The sequence below is a fragment of the Megalobrama amblycephala genome, linkage group LG2, assembly GCF_018812025.1.
Source record: "Megalobrama amblycephala isolate DHTTF-2021 linkage group LG2, ASM1881202v1, whole genome shotgun sequence".
NCBI classification, from domain to species: Eukaryota; Metazoa; Chordata; class Actinopteri; order Cypriniformes; family Xenocyprididae; genus Megalobrama; species Megalobrama amblycephala.
Window position 1 is genome coordinate 21335690 of NC_063045.1, and position 14951 is coordinate 21350640.

Here is a 14951-nt window from a genome sequence, read left to right on the forward strand (position 1 = left end):
TGGCGTCCGGTCAAGTTCTGTCGTTCCCCAGCCGTGGCACGGCGCGGTTGAATTCATTCCCCCATACGCAGTACGAGTGAAATATCGAAAGGGAACGTACTTGAGCCGCGCCGCCATTGGTTCAACAACTTGTCTATGAGTGAACCAATGACGGTGCAGTTACACTGCGTTATTGAAAAGGCTTCAGTAGCGGGGAAAAAGGGAGACTTTTCCCCCCACACGCAGTACTCGTTCCATTTCTCAGGGAACCGAGGTTACGTTAGTAACTGAGTACGTTTCTGCTCGTATTTATTCTGTTCTTGTTCCTCTTTTCAGTGGGTCTGCTTGTTAACAGCAGGTGTTCATCATTAGTGCTCAATCATCACTTAAATATTAACTTAATTATCTCACTGCAACATAGCGTCAATGTTACTTTTACTCTGTAGTGTGGACACTAGAGGATGTTCCTGTGGGGTTAAAAAGGTTTAAACGTGTAAGATAAAAAGACACACCCACGAAAAGCATTTTAACAGTTACAAACTGTAAGTTAAAAACAGTTATATACTGACAACACTATTGCCAGTTTTATACTGGCAACACTTTTGCCAGAAGTTTACTGTAAAATTGAGTTTTGTGGGTCACCATTGTGCCTGTGCTTAGGTTCAGGAGAAGATCAAGACATTGATGATATGCTGCATGTTGTTTTATTTAACAGATGACTGTGTAGTTGGCTGTGCGGTGAAAATCTTTTTATTTAAAATGGTTTTATTGAACTCTAAAGAAACAAGTTCATAGTAATATGCTCATATTATTAGCATATAATAAAAATTTGTTTGTAAATTTAAATGGCAGTCTGACAATTTGAGGCAGTTGGTTTCTGCAAATGAAATGAGGTAAGTTTAATTTAGTGAATGTTATCTTTACAGTAACATACTGTAGATTACAGTAAATAACTGTACAATCAATCGTAAATCACTGGCAACAGTGTTGCCAGTATTATACTGTAAAAAAGCCCGGCAAGGTCTAACAGTGCATGTCAATTTGTATTGTTCTCGGGTGCAAATATTCAAAGAGTAAAAGTTTAGTGGGAGTTTTTCAGTTTCAGGATCCAGAGCATTGTAGGCAGTGGCTAAAGGCTGCAAAGATTCATAAATATGGAGAGAAAACAGTGACAAAATCTGGAAAAAACTCTCCCTTTAAAACAGGATGACAATGAAGACAGTGTTTAAGGACAAAAAGAAACTGCCATTCCATCATTCCATAAGTTGCAAACACTGCTAATAAAACTCAGTAATTAAGAATCTGACCTTACCTCCTATACATTTAGGGAATGGGACGTCCCATTGTCCATCTGACAAGCAGGTGATTTTTCTATGTCCTTGTAATTTCACTCCATTCCCAACACATGAAAGAGTTATTGTGTCTCCAGATCTAACTGAAATCTCAGGCCCTGGGTGTTCGTCTGATCTCATGTTCACTGTCAGGTTTGCAACACACATTACCTCTAAAAACAGAAAGATCGGATCAATCAAGCATCCTCCATGTGAACAACAGATCAATCTTTATCCAATCCGAGGCTTTTACCATCTGTTTTCTTACCTTCACATTTAGGAAAAGGGCTGCTCCATTCTCCATTTGTCAGACAGGTGATTTCTCTCGCTCCTTTTAATTTCAGCCCTTGTCCATTGCATGAAAATATTAACTTGTGTCTAGGTTTGATGGGACCCACAATATCAGGGCTTCGCTCCATTTTTACATCTTCCACTGTTGTGTTTAGAGGACATGTTGCCCCTAGAGAAAGCAGACATTTGACATATTTGTCCACACAGAATCATTTATACTTTATGTGGCCCAGTGTTTTGGAGTCTCTACTGAGGCCGTATTCACAAAACATTTTATCTTACCACTAAGATTTCTCCTAAAGGCAGTAAAAGTTCTTCGCTAAGAGTTTTCTCTTAAAACTTGTTCACATCTGCTGAGACAAACTTAAGGAACAGAGAGAAGTCTTAAGCTAAGAGAACGGGTGGGGTTGACCTCGTTGCTATGGATAATGTCAACACACTTATTAACTATGACCACAGTGATTGGCTGATAGAGGAGGAGTCTCTGTCAGTGATTTAACTATAGAAATATTGTAGAACGATAGCCTGACGTGGTCATACTCAATTCTAGTCCAATACTGCTCCATTGGGCTTTGATTATGGGGGCGTATTTCAACCGATCCAGGAAAGACCTCAATTGGATAGACCTACAACCAATCAGAGCTACAGAGTAAGTGACGTATGTTGAGCGACGCATAGTTGTCAACAGAACTCTTCTTAGCGACCATCGGGGCCAGCTGATAAATCAAACTTTTGCCGAATCCCGTAGGAAGGACGGCAAAGACATCTTTCCCATCGACAAATGCCTTGATTGCGGTCCTCTGTCCCTTTTTTAAAATTAATGCGCTGTCGATATCTTCTATAACGGACGCGATGGCGGAATCTACACATCTCAGTTCTTCAACAGCCATCATTGTTGTAAACTAATTGACTTTTCGCAAAGACCCGCCCCCCTTAGTTACTGTTGCTTTGTCCGACAAGCCATGGCGCTGTCACGCCACACAGAGTGGAAAAAACAACGCGGAGCAAAGAGGAAACTGACAACACATCGACAGACGAGACAGAGCAGGCTACTTATGATATTAAACAAAGTCCCAGCTTTCAAACTGTGTAGTTATTAAAAAATTCAAACAATAAAAACCGTTTTGTGGCTCTTTATTGGGTTGTGACCATGATCGTGACAGATTGCTGTAGCGCCTCAGCTCAAGAGGCTCGTGAACCGATCATCTCTTCCTACTAGTCCATTTGTAGCATCAAATAAACATGAATGAACATGAGAATGAATGTTGTTTCAAACGCGGAAAGACGTCAATATGCACAATTTTTCAAGTTTAACTCCACTGAGGTTAATCTTCTAACTCCTGACTGCTTTGTCGGACAAAATGGCGGATGCGGCGTTCTGATTGGTTAGATCGCTTGTCAATCAAACTCCCCAAGCGCTCTTTGATGACGTGGCTGATTACGTTTCTGGTGATAATCTGTCAATCATCGCCCTGACAATGTGATTGGTCCGAACAGTTTCTGTTCGGGCATTATTACTCCTCTACGGATCGAGTCCAGACCGAACTCCCCGACCTCAAAATGTTGTGGGCGGGGCTAAGTTCGGCTGGCATCCAGGCTAGTAGAACGAGGTATCATGTTGCCATATTCAAATAAAGATTTAAAGCGTAGGCCACACTGTTAGACCTTGCTGGGCTTTTTTACAGTAAAATACTGGCAACACTGTTGGTGATATAGGTAGTAGCCTATATCACCAATGTCTTTTCATCTTCTCCTGAACCTAAGCACAGGCTCTAATCTTCAGCACAATGGTGACCCACAAAACTCAATTTTACAGTAAACTACTGGCAACAGTGTTGTCAGTATATAACTGGGGCCGTATTCACAAAACATTTTATCTTACCACTATGAGTTCTCCTAAATAGCAGTAAAAGTTCTTAGCTAAGAGTTTTCTCTTAAAACCTATTCACAAAGCTGCTGAGACAAACTTTTACTAAGGAATAGACTGAAGTCTTAAGCTAAAAGTAAGGGTGGGGTTGACCTCGTTGCTATGGAGTAAACACACAGTGATTGGCTGATGGGGGAGGAGTCAGCGATTTAATCATAGAAATATTGTAGAATGAGGTGTCATTTTTCCACATTAAAATAAAGGTTTTAAAATACAAATGTTGCCCCATTCAAATAAATATTTTTTAATAAAAATGTTGCCATAGTCAAAATAAAAATGTTGCCATATTGTTGCCATAAAGGTTTTAAAATGTAGGCTAAGTGTCACTAATTAACCTCTTAACTGTCACGATCCCACTGGCGGGACGCCTCTCAGTCAGCACACCCATGTAGGGCCCACATGGTTTAGCCCAGATGAAATGAACATTGTTCAGAGTGCACACTACAGGCTGTTAAATGTAACATTAAATCAGTGTTGGATTTAATGAGATAATTAAGTAATTGATTGAGTGATGATTGAGAATTATTGAAGATAGCTGCTGTTAACAAGAAGAATGAACGAAAGAAAGAGAAACAACAAGAACAAAAAAAATCGAAACACTAGAACTAGAACTGACTTCAGCCGCAGCCTTAGATGAAATCAACTGAAGATAAAAGAAGACATTAAATCTCTCCAGATCTCAGCAGAGGATTAAACAACTCCATATACAGAAGCTCTTATTGAGAATTAAGAGACAGTTTTTTTGTTGTTGATGTTTTATTTAATTTTTTTTTTTATGTTACCATCATGGTGATCAGAGTTTACTTTAGTTGAGTAGTTTGACTTGTTTTTATAATGTCAGGGTTTCTCTGGCTGCTGTAACTGAATTAGTTATGGCAAGAAAAGCAAGAGAAAACACAATCTGATGCTGTGACTGCTTCATGATAAGAATATAATCACTGTGCAGTGGCTTAATTCATTGATCTTATAACCGAGTTTAATATGAGCAATATCTTACTAACTGTATTTTATTGTGATTCATGTAAAGATCCAGCACAGTTTTAATCAGAAAATCCGAATGAGTTTTAAAACAGATTGTATACTAAACACTTTGAACTACGGTGATAGCTACTCACAAACATACATCAAGAATCAGCGCATGAATCTCAACAATGGTGACATGCTTCATGCTGCAATGTATTCTTTTTTTGCAGGATGCACCCAGAATGCATTGTGGCATGAAGCATGTCACCATTGTTGAGATTCATACGCTGATTGTAGATGTCTGTGTGTGAAAAAGTTTTGCCAGAGCTTACACTAAAGTGTTTAGTGTACAATGTCTTTTTAAATTCATTCAGCTTTTCTAACTAAAACCGTTTCATCATTGTATTTCTAGAAGAGTCAACACAAACTTAATATTTTACTCATATAAAGCTCAATCATTAGATCAGTGATCAAATAAGCCACTACATGACAGTTATACTCTTATCATAAAGCAGCTGACAATAGCTGATCATATTATCTTTTGTCATTGTTACCAATAACAAACAACTACAAAAAAAACACAGTAAAACAGTTAAGAGTCAAACTGCCTAACTAAAGCAACGACTGACCTCGATCATGGTGACATCAAACAAAACTATTATTTTCAACAAATCATCAACATCCAAACCTCTGGTAATTTTCAATAAGAGCTTCTGTAGACGTGTTACAGAAATAAAGTCAGTCTGGTTAGTAATAAGTGAAGCTGGTAATGCTGTTTGTGGAGATGTTTGATCAGATCTTCAGTGATTTAATGTCTTTTATCTTCAGCTGATTTCATCGAAGGCTGTGGCTGAAGTCGTATTTCTTGTTGTTTCTCTGTCCTTCAGTGATTCTGCTCGTTATCACCTAATTATCTCATTAACTCCAAGACCAATTCAGTGTTACATTTAATAGCCTGTAGTGTTCACACTGAGCAGTGTTCATTTCATCTGGGCTAAACCATGTGCTAAACAAGGGTGTGCTGGTTGGGAGGCGTCTGACCAGTGGGACTGTGACAGTTAAGGGGTTAATGATGAACACCTGCTTGTTAACAAGCAGAACCACTGAAAAGAGGAACAAGAACGGAATAAATACGAGCAGAAACTATAACTGTCTTCCAGCCATTACACATGATTACACTTATTACTGACCAGATTAACTGTATTTCTACAAAAGAAATCTTGATGAGAATTAACAGAAGTTTAGATGTTGATATTTTGGTGAAAATGTTTGGTTTGATGTTACCATTGAGGAGATTTGCTTTAGTTGAGCTCTTTACCCATGACCTTTTAATACATCAGTTTTTTTTTCTCTGGCTGCTTAAACTATTCGTATATTTAAGACAGAAACAAATATAGAGAAAAAAGTTGTTGAGTGCAGATAGTTACATGTTGCTGAAGACGTAACTATCACATAATCTCTCGATTCACTGAATTCATACTGTTTTATCCATTGTTACATTATTAACAGACTAATATTTTTCATTATTACCACTGTGAAACTACAGCAAGAATTCCAACAACAATCAGCTAAAAAGAGCTTATTTTTAAATACCATGCACTATAAACAGCTGCAGCATTGTTTAGACACACAGATATAAAAAATCAGCACATCAAATCTCAACAATGGTGGCAATAAAAAAAGGACCATTCAGCGGCATAATATATTCATTCTGCAGTGTATGCTGGGAGTTTATGCTGGCATCCAGCATGCATTGCAACATTAAACTTTTGGATGTCACCATTGTTGAGAATTATATTCTGATTGTTGATGTCTCTGCTGTGCAAGTTAAGCAGGAATTCAAAATATTTTATGCATTATAGGACATATGTATTCTCCTAAATAACTGATTACTGAGGTGTTGCTGGTTCTTACACTGTTGAATCACAGATATATAATCAATAAAGATAAAATACCCATTAAATCAAAGACTAGACACAGAAAGAGATCAATGAATTAAACAAGTTGAAGATGATTACAGGATAATCAAAATAGCCAAAAAACCTGATCAACTACAATAAACTACTATGTTGGCTTTTTCCTGCCATAACAAATGTGTTTCATAAACAGCTGCCAGAGAAAGCCAACGTTAAAGAGTCAAGAGCTAAAGCAGACACTGGTCACCACAATGGTGACTGCAAACTTCAATACATTTTTATTTTCAATAAAACATCAACATTCATATCTGTTAATTCTCAACAAGAACTTCTGTACATGTATGAAAGAAATAATGTCAAACTGGTTTGTGAACTGAAGTCAGTTGTAGTTCTTTGTGTTCCTGCTCATGTCATTTTTCTGGTCCTGTTTCTCTGTCCTTCAGTGATTCTGCTAACCAGGTGTTCATCAGTGTCTGAATTCTGTCCAGGTCTAAATGAGTTCAGGTCAAATTACAATTATGTAAAACACAACCAACATCTGACCATCTTTTCTCTTTGCTTGTCTAGCTATTACAACTCAGTTAACAGCTCAAACAAAATCTAATATGAAAAAGTCGAGGGTCAAGAGCCCAACTAAAGCAAACACTCATCTCCACGATGGTGGCTTAAAAATTGTATTTTTCTCCTTTGGTGATTCTGCTTGTTATCATCAGGTGTCTTCAATAATGCTCAATCATCACTCAATTAATCACTTAATTATCTGGTTAACTCTGACCGCTTCAATGGGTGGAATGAAAAATATGGCAGGACTTTTACTTTCTGATCCCTGGACTATACACCTCTGGCCTCTTACATGTCTGCATCTCAAGAGACTGCAGAATTCAAGCGACAAACGATGTTTTATAAAAAAAGTTTGGGAGGAGCATGATCAGGAGGCATAGTTTTCTGCATCCCTCCGCCACTCGGACTCCTCACTCTCAGCTGGTTTCTATCCCCACACTGTTAGGCCTTGCTGTAGAAAAACGGCCAAATTCTGACAGTAACAAATCATTTTCCATTAAAACAGTAATATACTGTAGAAAATAATGCATTCTGGGTAATATTTGTCATCTTCGAGAAAATAGCCTACAGGAATATACTGTGAGGTAACATCGCTCAAAGTCGACACTCAGAGGCTGTGTTCCAAATCACACCCTATACCCTCATTCACTATTCCCTACATTAGTTCACTAATATAGTACACTTGACAGAGTGAATGAAAAGAAGCGAGTGAATTCAGACACTGATGAACGCCTGATAAGCAGAAAAACTGAAGGACAGAGAAACAAGACCAGAAAAAAAAGAGACGAGCAGAAACACAAAGAACTACAACTGACTTCAGCCACACTGAGTGTGAAACCAGTTCACAAACCAGTTTGACATTATTTCTTTCCTACATGTACAGAAGTTCTTGTTGAGAATTAACAGATATGAATGTTGATGTTTTATTGAAAATAAAAATTTATTGAAGTTTGCAGTCACCATCGTGGTGACCAGTGTCTGCTTTAGATGGGCTCTTGACTCTTTAACGTTAGCTTTCTCTGGCTGCTATAACTGAGTGTTTATAAAGCACATTTGTTATGGCAGGAAAAGGCCAGCATAAATTTGATCAGGTTTTTTGACTCAACAATCTTATTTCTCTATATTTGTTTCTGCCACAAATACATGAATATTTTAAACAGCCAGAGAAAAAAAAAGATGCATTAAAAGGTCATGGGTAAAGAGCTCAACTAATGCAAATGCTGATCACCTCAATGGTAACATCAAACCAAATATTTTCACCAAAATATCGACATCTAAACTTTTGTTAATTCTCAATAAGATTTCTTTTGTAAAAAAATAAAGTTAATCTGGTCAGTAATAAGGGTAATAATATGTAAAGGCTGGAAGACAGTTGTAGTTCTGCTCGTAGTTGTAGTTTCTGCTCATAATTATTCCGTTCTTGTTCCTCTTTTCAGTGGGTCTGCTTGTTAACAGGAGGTGTTCATCATTAATGCTCAATCATCACTTAAATATAAACTTAATTATCTCACTGCAACATAGCATCAATGTACACTTTTACAGTGTTGCCAGTATTTTACTGTAAAAAAGTCTGGCAAGGTCTAACAGTGCAGGATACAGGGGAATATTCCCTGGTTTGGGCTAAATTCTGAGCTCGGAGCATCTCTTCGGACTGCACGCCAAATACGCTTATTTTACTCTTTTACTCTATTCAATAATTTGCAAGTGTGAACTCGTGAAAACAACTGCCACAGGTCATCAGGCATTATTTTCTTATTTATTTATTTTCAAAGGTTTATCTTTGGAGTTTTTGCCTTTTTTTATGATAGGACAGTGAATGGAAGAGAGACAGGGGGACAGGATCAGGAAAGTCCCACGAGCAAGAACTGGAACTCGGGTCACTCGAGCTGCACCACAAGTCCACCAACAAGGACATTATTTTCAACTTGACCACTATGTTTTATTCTCCATCCTTCAATACATTTTGCCTGTGTACATAAATGAACCTTTTGTCATCGCAGATTAAAATCTATAAATCAAAATATTTATTGCATTTATGAAGAAAAGGCTCAGCAGCCAAGGCTCTGTTACCTATTGCCTCAATGTCTTTGGCTGGATTGCTGAGGCAGATTACCATCAACAGCCATTTTAGGATTGTTTGTGATTTGTTCTTAGTGACTTAGAAGTCCTCTTGACTACTCCTAACTTTTCACAGATTTAGGAACTAATCTTAATGCTAAAATGTTTTGTGAAATACTCTTAGAGCAAAGATTTAGGAGTCTTAAAGTTAGGACTGACACACCCATTATTTATAAGAGTGTCTCCTAAATCTGCAAGCTACTTTTAGCCTTAAGATGTTTTGTGAATACGGCCCCTGATTTCCAACGAGTAAGGTTTAACATAACAACTACATTTTTGTTGTATGGTATTGAGTTAGAGATGAAGTATACATCCATCCCTAACAACCTTTTGAAAAATCCTGGATATCCAAAAAGAATTTTGACAAACATCAATATGACATCACATGAAGTCGGACAGCATTTCTACCATTGGGAAGTCTAATTTATTTATGTAATTCAGTGAACCAATTTATTTGATTTATAAACTGCATTTTTACTTAGAATATTCAAAATAATGGTAAAAAAAATAAAATAATAATAATAATAATAATAAAAGAATTGCAGCAAAATACATTATCTTATAAAGATATGTATAATTCAAAACAGTATTAATATATTAACATTTATGTAAAATAATATTTTGTAGTAATATATTCAAAATAGTATTAAAATAAAATGTATAATATATTAAAATAATATAAACATTTTATTAATTATAGAATATATTTTTTGATATTTGAATATACCCTCTGTGGCCTTACCTTCGCATTTAGGAAATGGGCCGCTCCATTGCCCATTCAACTGGCAGGTGATTTCTTTTGGTCCTTGTAAAACCCATCCATAATCAATACATGAAAATGTCAATCTGTGTCCATATCTGATTAAACCCTCATTATCAGGGAGCCCCTCAACTCTGACATTTTCCTCTGTGTTGTCAGGGACACATGATACCTCTATAAAAAGAAAAAAAGAAAAGAAAAAAAAAGAAAAGAGGCTAGTTTCAATACCTCAGATTGCAAAATCCGTAAGTACCAAAGTCGGCCAACCACTTAAACAGTTAAAAATATTTAGGATATTCAATATATCTGATGTCACATTCATTTTGTGTTAAGTCAAAAAAAAAAAGGAAAAATATAGGCCTAAATACAGCTCTTAAAAATAAAAGTTCTTTATTGACATCTGGTTCCACGAAGAACCTTTAACATCCATGGAACTTTTCCTTTCCACAAAAGGTTCTTTATTTTGGAAAATAGTAAAAACTTCACACTAAGAGTTTTTTTAAGAACTGTTCACTGAAAGGTTCTTTGCTAAGGTGGTTCTTCTGTGAAACCCCACTTTTAGACCCTTAATTTTTAAGTATGTAGGTGACTTTTCAGTACCTTCACATGCAGGTAATTGATTGTCCCATCCACCCTCCCGACATGTTCTGGTGTCAAATCGACTCACCATCTGGTAGCTTGACAAATGTATCTATAAGATTATTATTATTATTATTTTTAAAATAGTTATGTCTGAATATGAACTTACATACTCACTCATCTTTGCAGATATACTTGATGGTTGTTCCAAAAACAAAGTTCCTACCACTGACAATAATGTATCGACCATTTGGAATATCTTCAGGCAGCTCACAGCGTTTGACTGATTGTGAATCAGAAACAAAAGATACAATTCAGAGTTCTGAGAATTCAGCTTATAAGTCCAATAAAATTACATGATAGTAAGTTTATCTGAAACTTTGTGTGTGTGTGTGTGTCTTGTATACCCACGTGAACATTTTCCATCACGCAATTTAGTCCACTTATTATCCGTACATTTGAAGGTGATTTTTAGCAGAGATGCATAGCCAGTTTTGCAATTGTATTCAAGTTTATCACCATCAGTGTAGTTGTCCTTCCTTGAGCTTTGAGAAACTTCTGCATTCTCTACCTCTGGGATCTTAGAGCAACCTGCTAAACAATTAGAAAATGACATCAATGCTTTCATTTTTGTATGTATTTCATTTAGTTATTCATTTCAAAAATAAAAGCCTTACCATTCGGTGTCGATGCATCAACGCCAAAGCATATCCAAACACAAAAAATAGCAAGAATTGATCTCATTTTTACCAGTCTGTTAGTTTGCTTACTCTGAGAGATGAAGAAACTCACCAAACAAAGTCTTTCACTTAGTTAATATTTGCCAGTTCTGGGCAGGACCTTTGTGTGCTAAATGAGGTTTACTTGGGATAGGGGTATTTATATGTGAAAGATATGTTAAATAATGTCTAAATAATAATAATAATTATGATAATAATAATAAAACAGAAATATAATGAGATTTAAAAGTTTAAGCACTAGGTCCCATTCAGCATTTTATGTTTATTTTTAAATGCATTACAAAGTAAATCATCAGTAATTACCAACAATTTGACTAAAAAGTGAATTGGGAAAAAAGGCATTTAAATTGCAATTGCAGCATTGCAATCTTGTGAATTTGGTGAAATTTAAATTTTCCATATATTTTGTAATTATTTTTAATTTCTTCCTGATATGTCGGTTTGTTTATTGTACATTCCCTTTTAGGGGTGGCGGGAGATAAACACAGTAAACTCTTCAAGGTTTTATCTTCAAAGTAAAGTCTCTTTTACAACAATTACGAATAAGGTAAACAGTAATGGTATCTCAAAAAGAAATGATGATAAGATGCATTTAGCTACAGGAAGGGATTAAAGGTGCTAAAGAGGATCTTTTCATTGACTGAGAAACCAAAGACTGTTACTGAGTTTTTGAAATGAGCGCATGCGTAAGAACAACCCCCCTCCTGTGAAGGAACGCCTCCCAAAACTCGTAAACACTCGTATTGGAACACGAGTGTTCACCACCGGCATTCGCTGTGTTGTGTTAGTGGATTCATTATGTTGGACTCACCGCAGGTAACTCATAATCTGCAGTTGTTACTTCTGTCTCCGGACAAAAACATTGCATGCGGCGCCTGTGGAGTGTGGAAAGTTACTGGAGCGCACAGCCGCGCTCGTCTCCAGAGGTGGGTAATCCAGGGGTCAAAGAGTAAAAGTCCTGCCATATTTTTATTCCACCCACTGAAGCATTAATGAGATAAATAAGTGATTAATTGAGTGATGATTGAGCATTATTGAAGACACCTGATGATAACAAGCAGAATCGCCAAAGGAGAAAATCATAATTTTTAAGTTACCATCATCGAGGTCAGGGTTTGTTTTAGTTGAGCTCTTGACCCTTGACTTTTTAATATTAGATTTTGTTTGGGCAGTTTTAACTGCATTAAAACCAACCAGACAAGCAAAGAGAAAAGATGATCAGGTGTTGGTTATGTTTTCACTTAATCATTATTTGATCTGAATCACTGAACTCATTTAGAGTCCAATCTCTGAGTTAGATTTACATTATTGATTACAGCAGCACTGTGATTCTACAGCACAAGATCAGCTTTATCAATACAATTTTTTTTTTTTTAAGAGTTCTGATTTTTAAAAAAAAAACAGCTTATTTAAACACACAGACATCAAGAATCATCCTGTGAATCTCAACAGTGGTGGCCATCATAAAGCATGTTTCAATGCATTCTGGGAGCTACCAATCAAAATTCATCCATGGCTCCCATCATGCATTGCTGTATGAATAAATTATGAGCTGAATTGTCTTAGTAATTTCCTTTATTGTCACTATTAAAATTTTGCTGTTTTTCTGTGACTTTTTAGTAGCTTGTTTTCTAATGTTCAGAGATGATCTGTTGATCAGAATGTGTTGCTTGTCACCGTTGTTGAGATTCACAGGCTGATACTTGATGTCTGTGTGTGCCTAAAAGAATTTCTTGTTTTTTGTGATAAGGACAACTTTTTTTTAAAAAAGTTCTGTATTGTATAAGCTGATCTGCTGTAGAATCACAGTGCTGCTGTAACCAATAAAGTAAATCTAACTCAGAGATTGGGCTCTAAATGAGTTCAGTGATTCAGATCAAATAATGATTTTGAAAAAACATAACCAACACCACCTGATCATCTTTTAACTTTGCTTTTCTGGTTGGTTTTAATGCAGTTGAAACTGCCCAAACAAAAACTAATATTAAAAAGTCAAGGGTCAAGAGCTCAACTAAAACAAACCCTGACCTCGATGATGGTAACTTAAAAATTGTGATTTTCTCCTTTGGTGATTCTGCTTGTTATCATCAGGTGTCTTCAATAATGCTCAATCATCACTCAGTTAATCACTTATTTATCTCATTAATGCTTCAGTGGGTGGAATAAAAATATGGCAGGACTTTTACTCTTTGACCCCTGGATTACCCACCTCTGCTCCTGTGTGTGATGTAGGCTACTCCAACTTCAAAACATTGACAAATGTGAGCTTAGGACCCCTGGAACTGTTGTGGTGCTGTCGTAACACAATTTACACACTTAGCAAACTGAACCACAGCAAAGCAAATACTCTGTGCAAACATGAAGTGATCTTTGTATGGGAACATCAAATACAAATATCCTGGAACTGATGTTTTTGAAGGTAGATGAGGCAAAGCCCTAGACAAAATAAAATCATTCCGTTGGACCTTCTGCAATTTGGCAATTTGTTGATATCTAACCTCTGAGCGTAAGGTTGATAAGGTTGATATTTTTAATTATTACTATTAAATAAAACATTTTCTTCTCTGTTTGTCCATCACCAGTGCTGCCCTTTTCATGTTACATGGGCATAAATGAGTGTTGCCAGTAGTTTACTGTAAAATAGAGGGTCACCATTGTGCTGAAGAGTAGAGCCTGTTCTTAGGTTCAGGAGAAGAAACATTGATGATATCCCAGATGAAAAAGAAATACACTTCTGTAATGTACTTAAAGTGCTGTTTTCAAGCACTAATTTTGTGTTTAATATGCTAAAAAAATCTTCTTTAGTACTAATTAAGATCATCTTAAGAACATCTAAGTGTACTCAACTGTGCTTTTTTTGAGACAGCACGAAATATGAACTTCGTGTGCTTTTAATATACTATCTCTGTATTTAAAAAAAACATTTTAGGTACTACTTATAGTGCATTTGAATCCATAGTATACTACAAGTGGTAAGTAAATACACTTTTTAAATACAGAGATAGTATATTAAAAGCACATTTTAGTTCATATTTCATGCTGTCTCAAAATAGCACAGTTGAGTACACTTAGATGTACTTAAGATGATCTTAGGAAGTACTAAAGAAGAATTTTTAGTATATTAAGTACGAAATTAGTGCGTGAAAATAGAGCACTTTAAGTACATTATAGAAGTGTACTTTTTTTTTTCACCTGGGATGCTGCATGTTGTTTTATTTAACAGATGGTGACTGTGTAGCTGCTGTTGCAGTGAAAATCTATAAAATATTTATAGTGAACTCTAATAAGTTTACAATAATAATATGCTCACATTATTAGCATATTATAAATATTAGTTTATAAATTTAATTGTCAGTCTGACAATTAAAGACAGTCCATTTCTGCAAATGAAATGAGGTAACGAGTTTAAATTAGTGCATGCTATCTTTACAGTAACATACCATAGATTACTGTAAATCAACAGTAAATTACAGGCGACAGTGTTGCCAGTATTTTATTGTAAAAAAGCCTGGCAAGGTCTAACAATGTATGCATGACTTTTGGTCACACTTTATTTTACAGTGCTGTAGTTGTATGTTACTACATGAACTTACTATAGTAATAACAGTTAATTCTGCATAATTACAAGTAACTAACCCTAACCCTAAACCAAACCCTAACTGTAACTCTACTCTGTAAGTACATGTGGTTAATTAATACTACTCTGTACTTATTTGAGTAATTACATCACACATTTTTTTTTCCATGATTAATTTATTACTGACTCAGCATCAACTACATTAAAGA

General features: G+C 36.0%; 1 protein-coding gene across 1 annotated transcript in view; it reads right to left on the minus strand.

Moving 5' to 3' along the window:
- The window catches only part of LOC125262657 (sushi, von Willebrand factor type A, EGF and pentraxin domain-containing protein 1-like), a 48377-nt gene that overhangs the window by 33173 nt on the left and 253 nt on the right, over positions 1–14951 (minus strand). Inside the window, exons 2-7 of the mRNA XM_048181476.1 lie at positions 11103–11233; positions 10837–11016; positions 10603–10708; positions 10447–10523; positions 9829–10020; positions 1579–1770 (exon numbers count right to left, since the gene is read on the minus strand). Of these exons, the coding sequence (XP_048037433.1) occupies positions 1579–1770; positions 9829–10020; positions 10447–10523; positions 10603–10708; positions 10837–11016; positions 11103–11233 (878 nt within the window). The remainder of the gene's footprint in view (positions 1–1578; positions 1771–9828; positions 10021–10446; positions 10524–10602; positions 10709–10836; positions 11017–11102; positions 11234–14951) is intronic.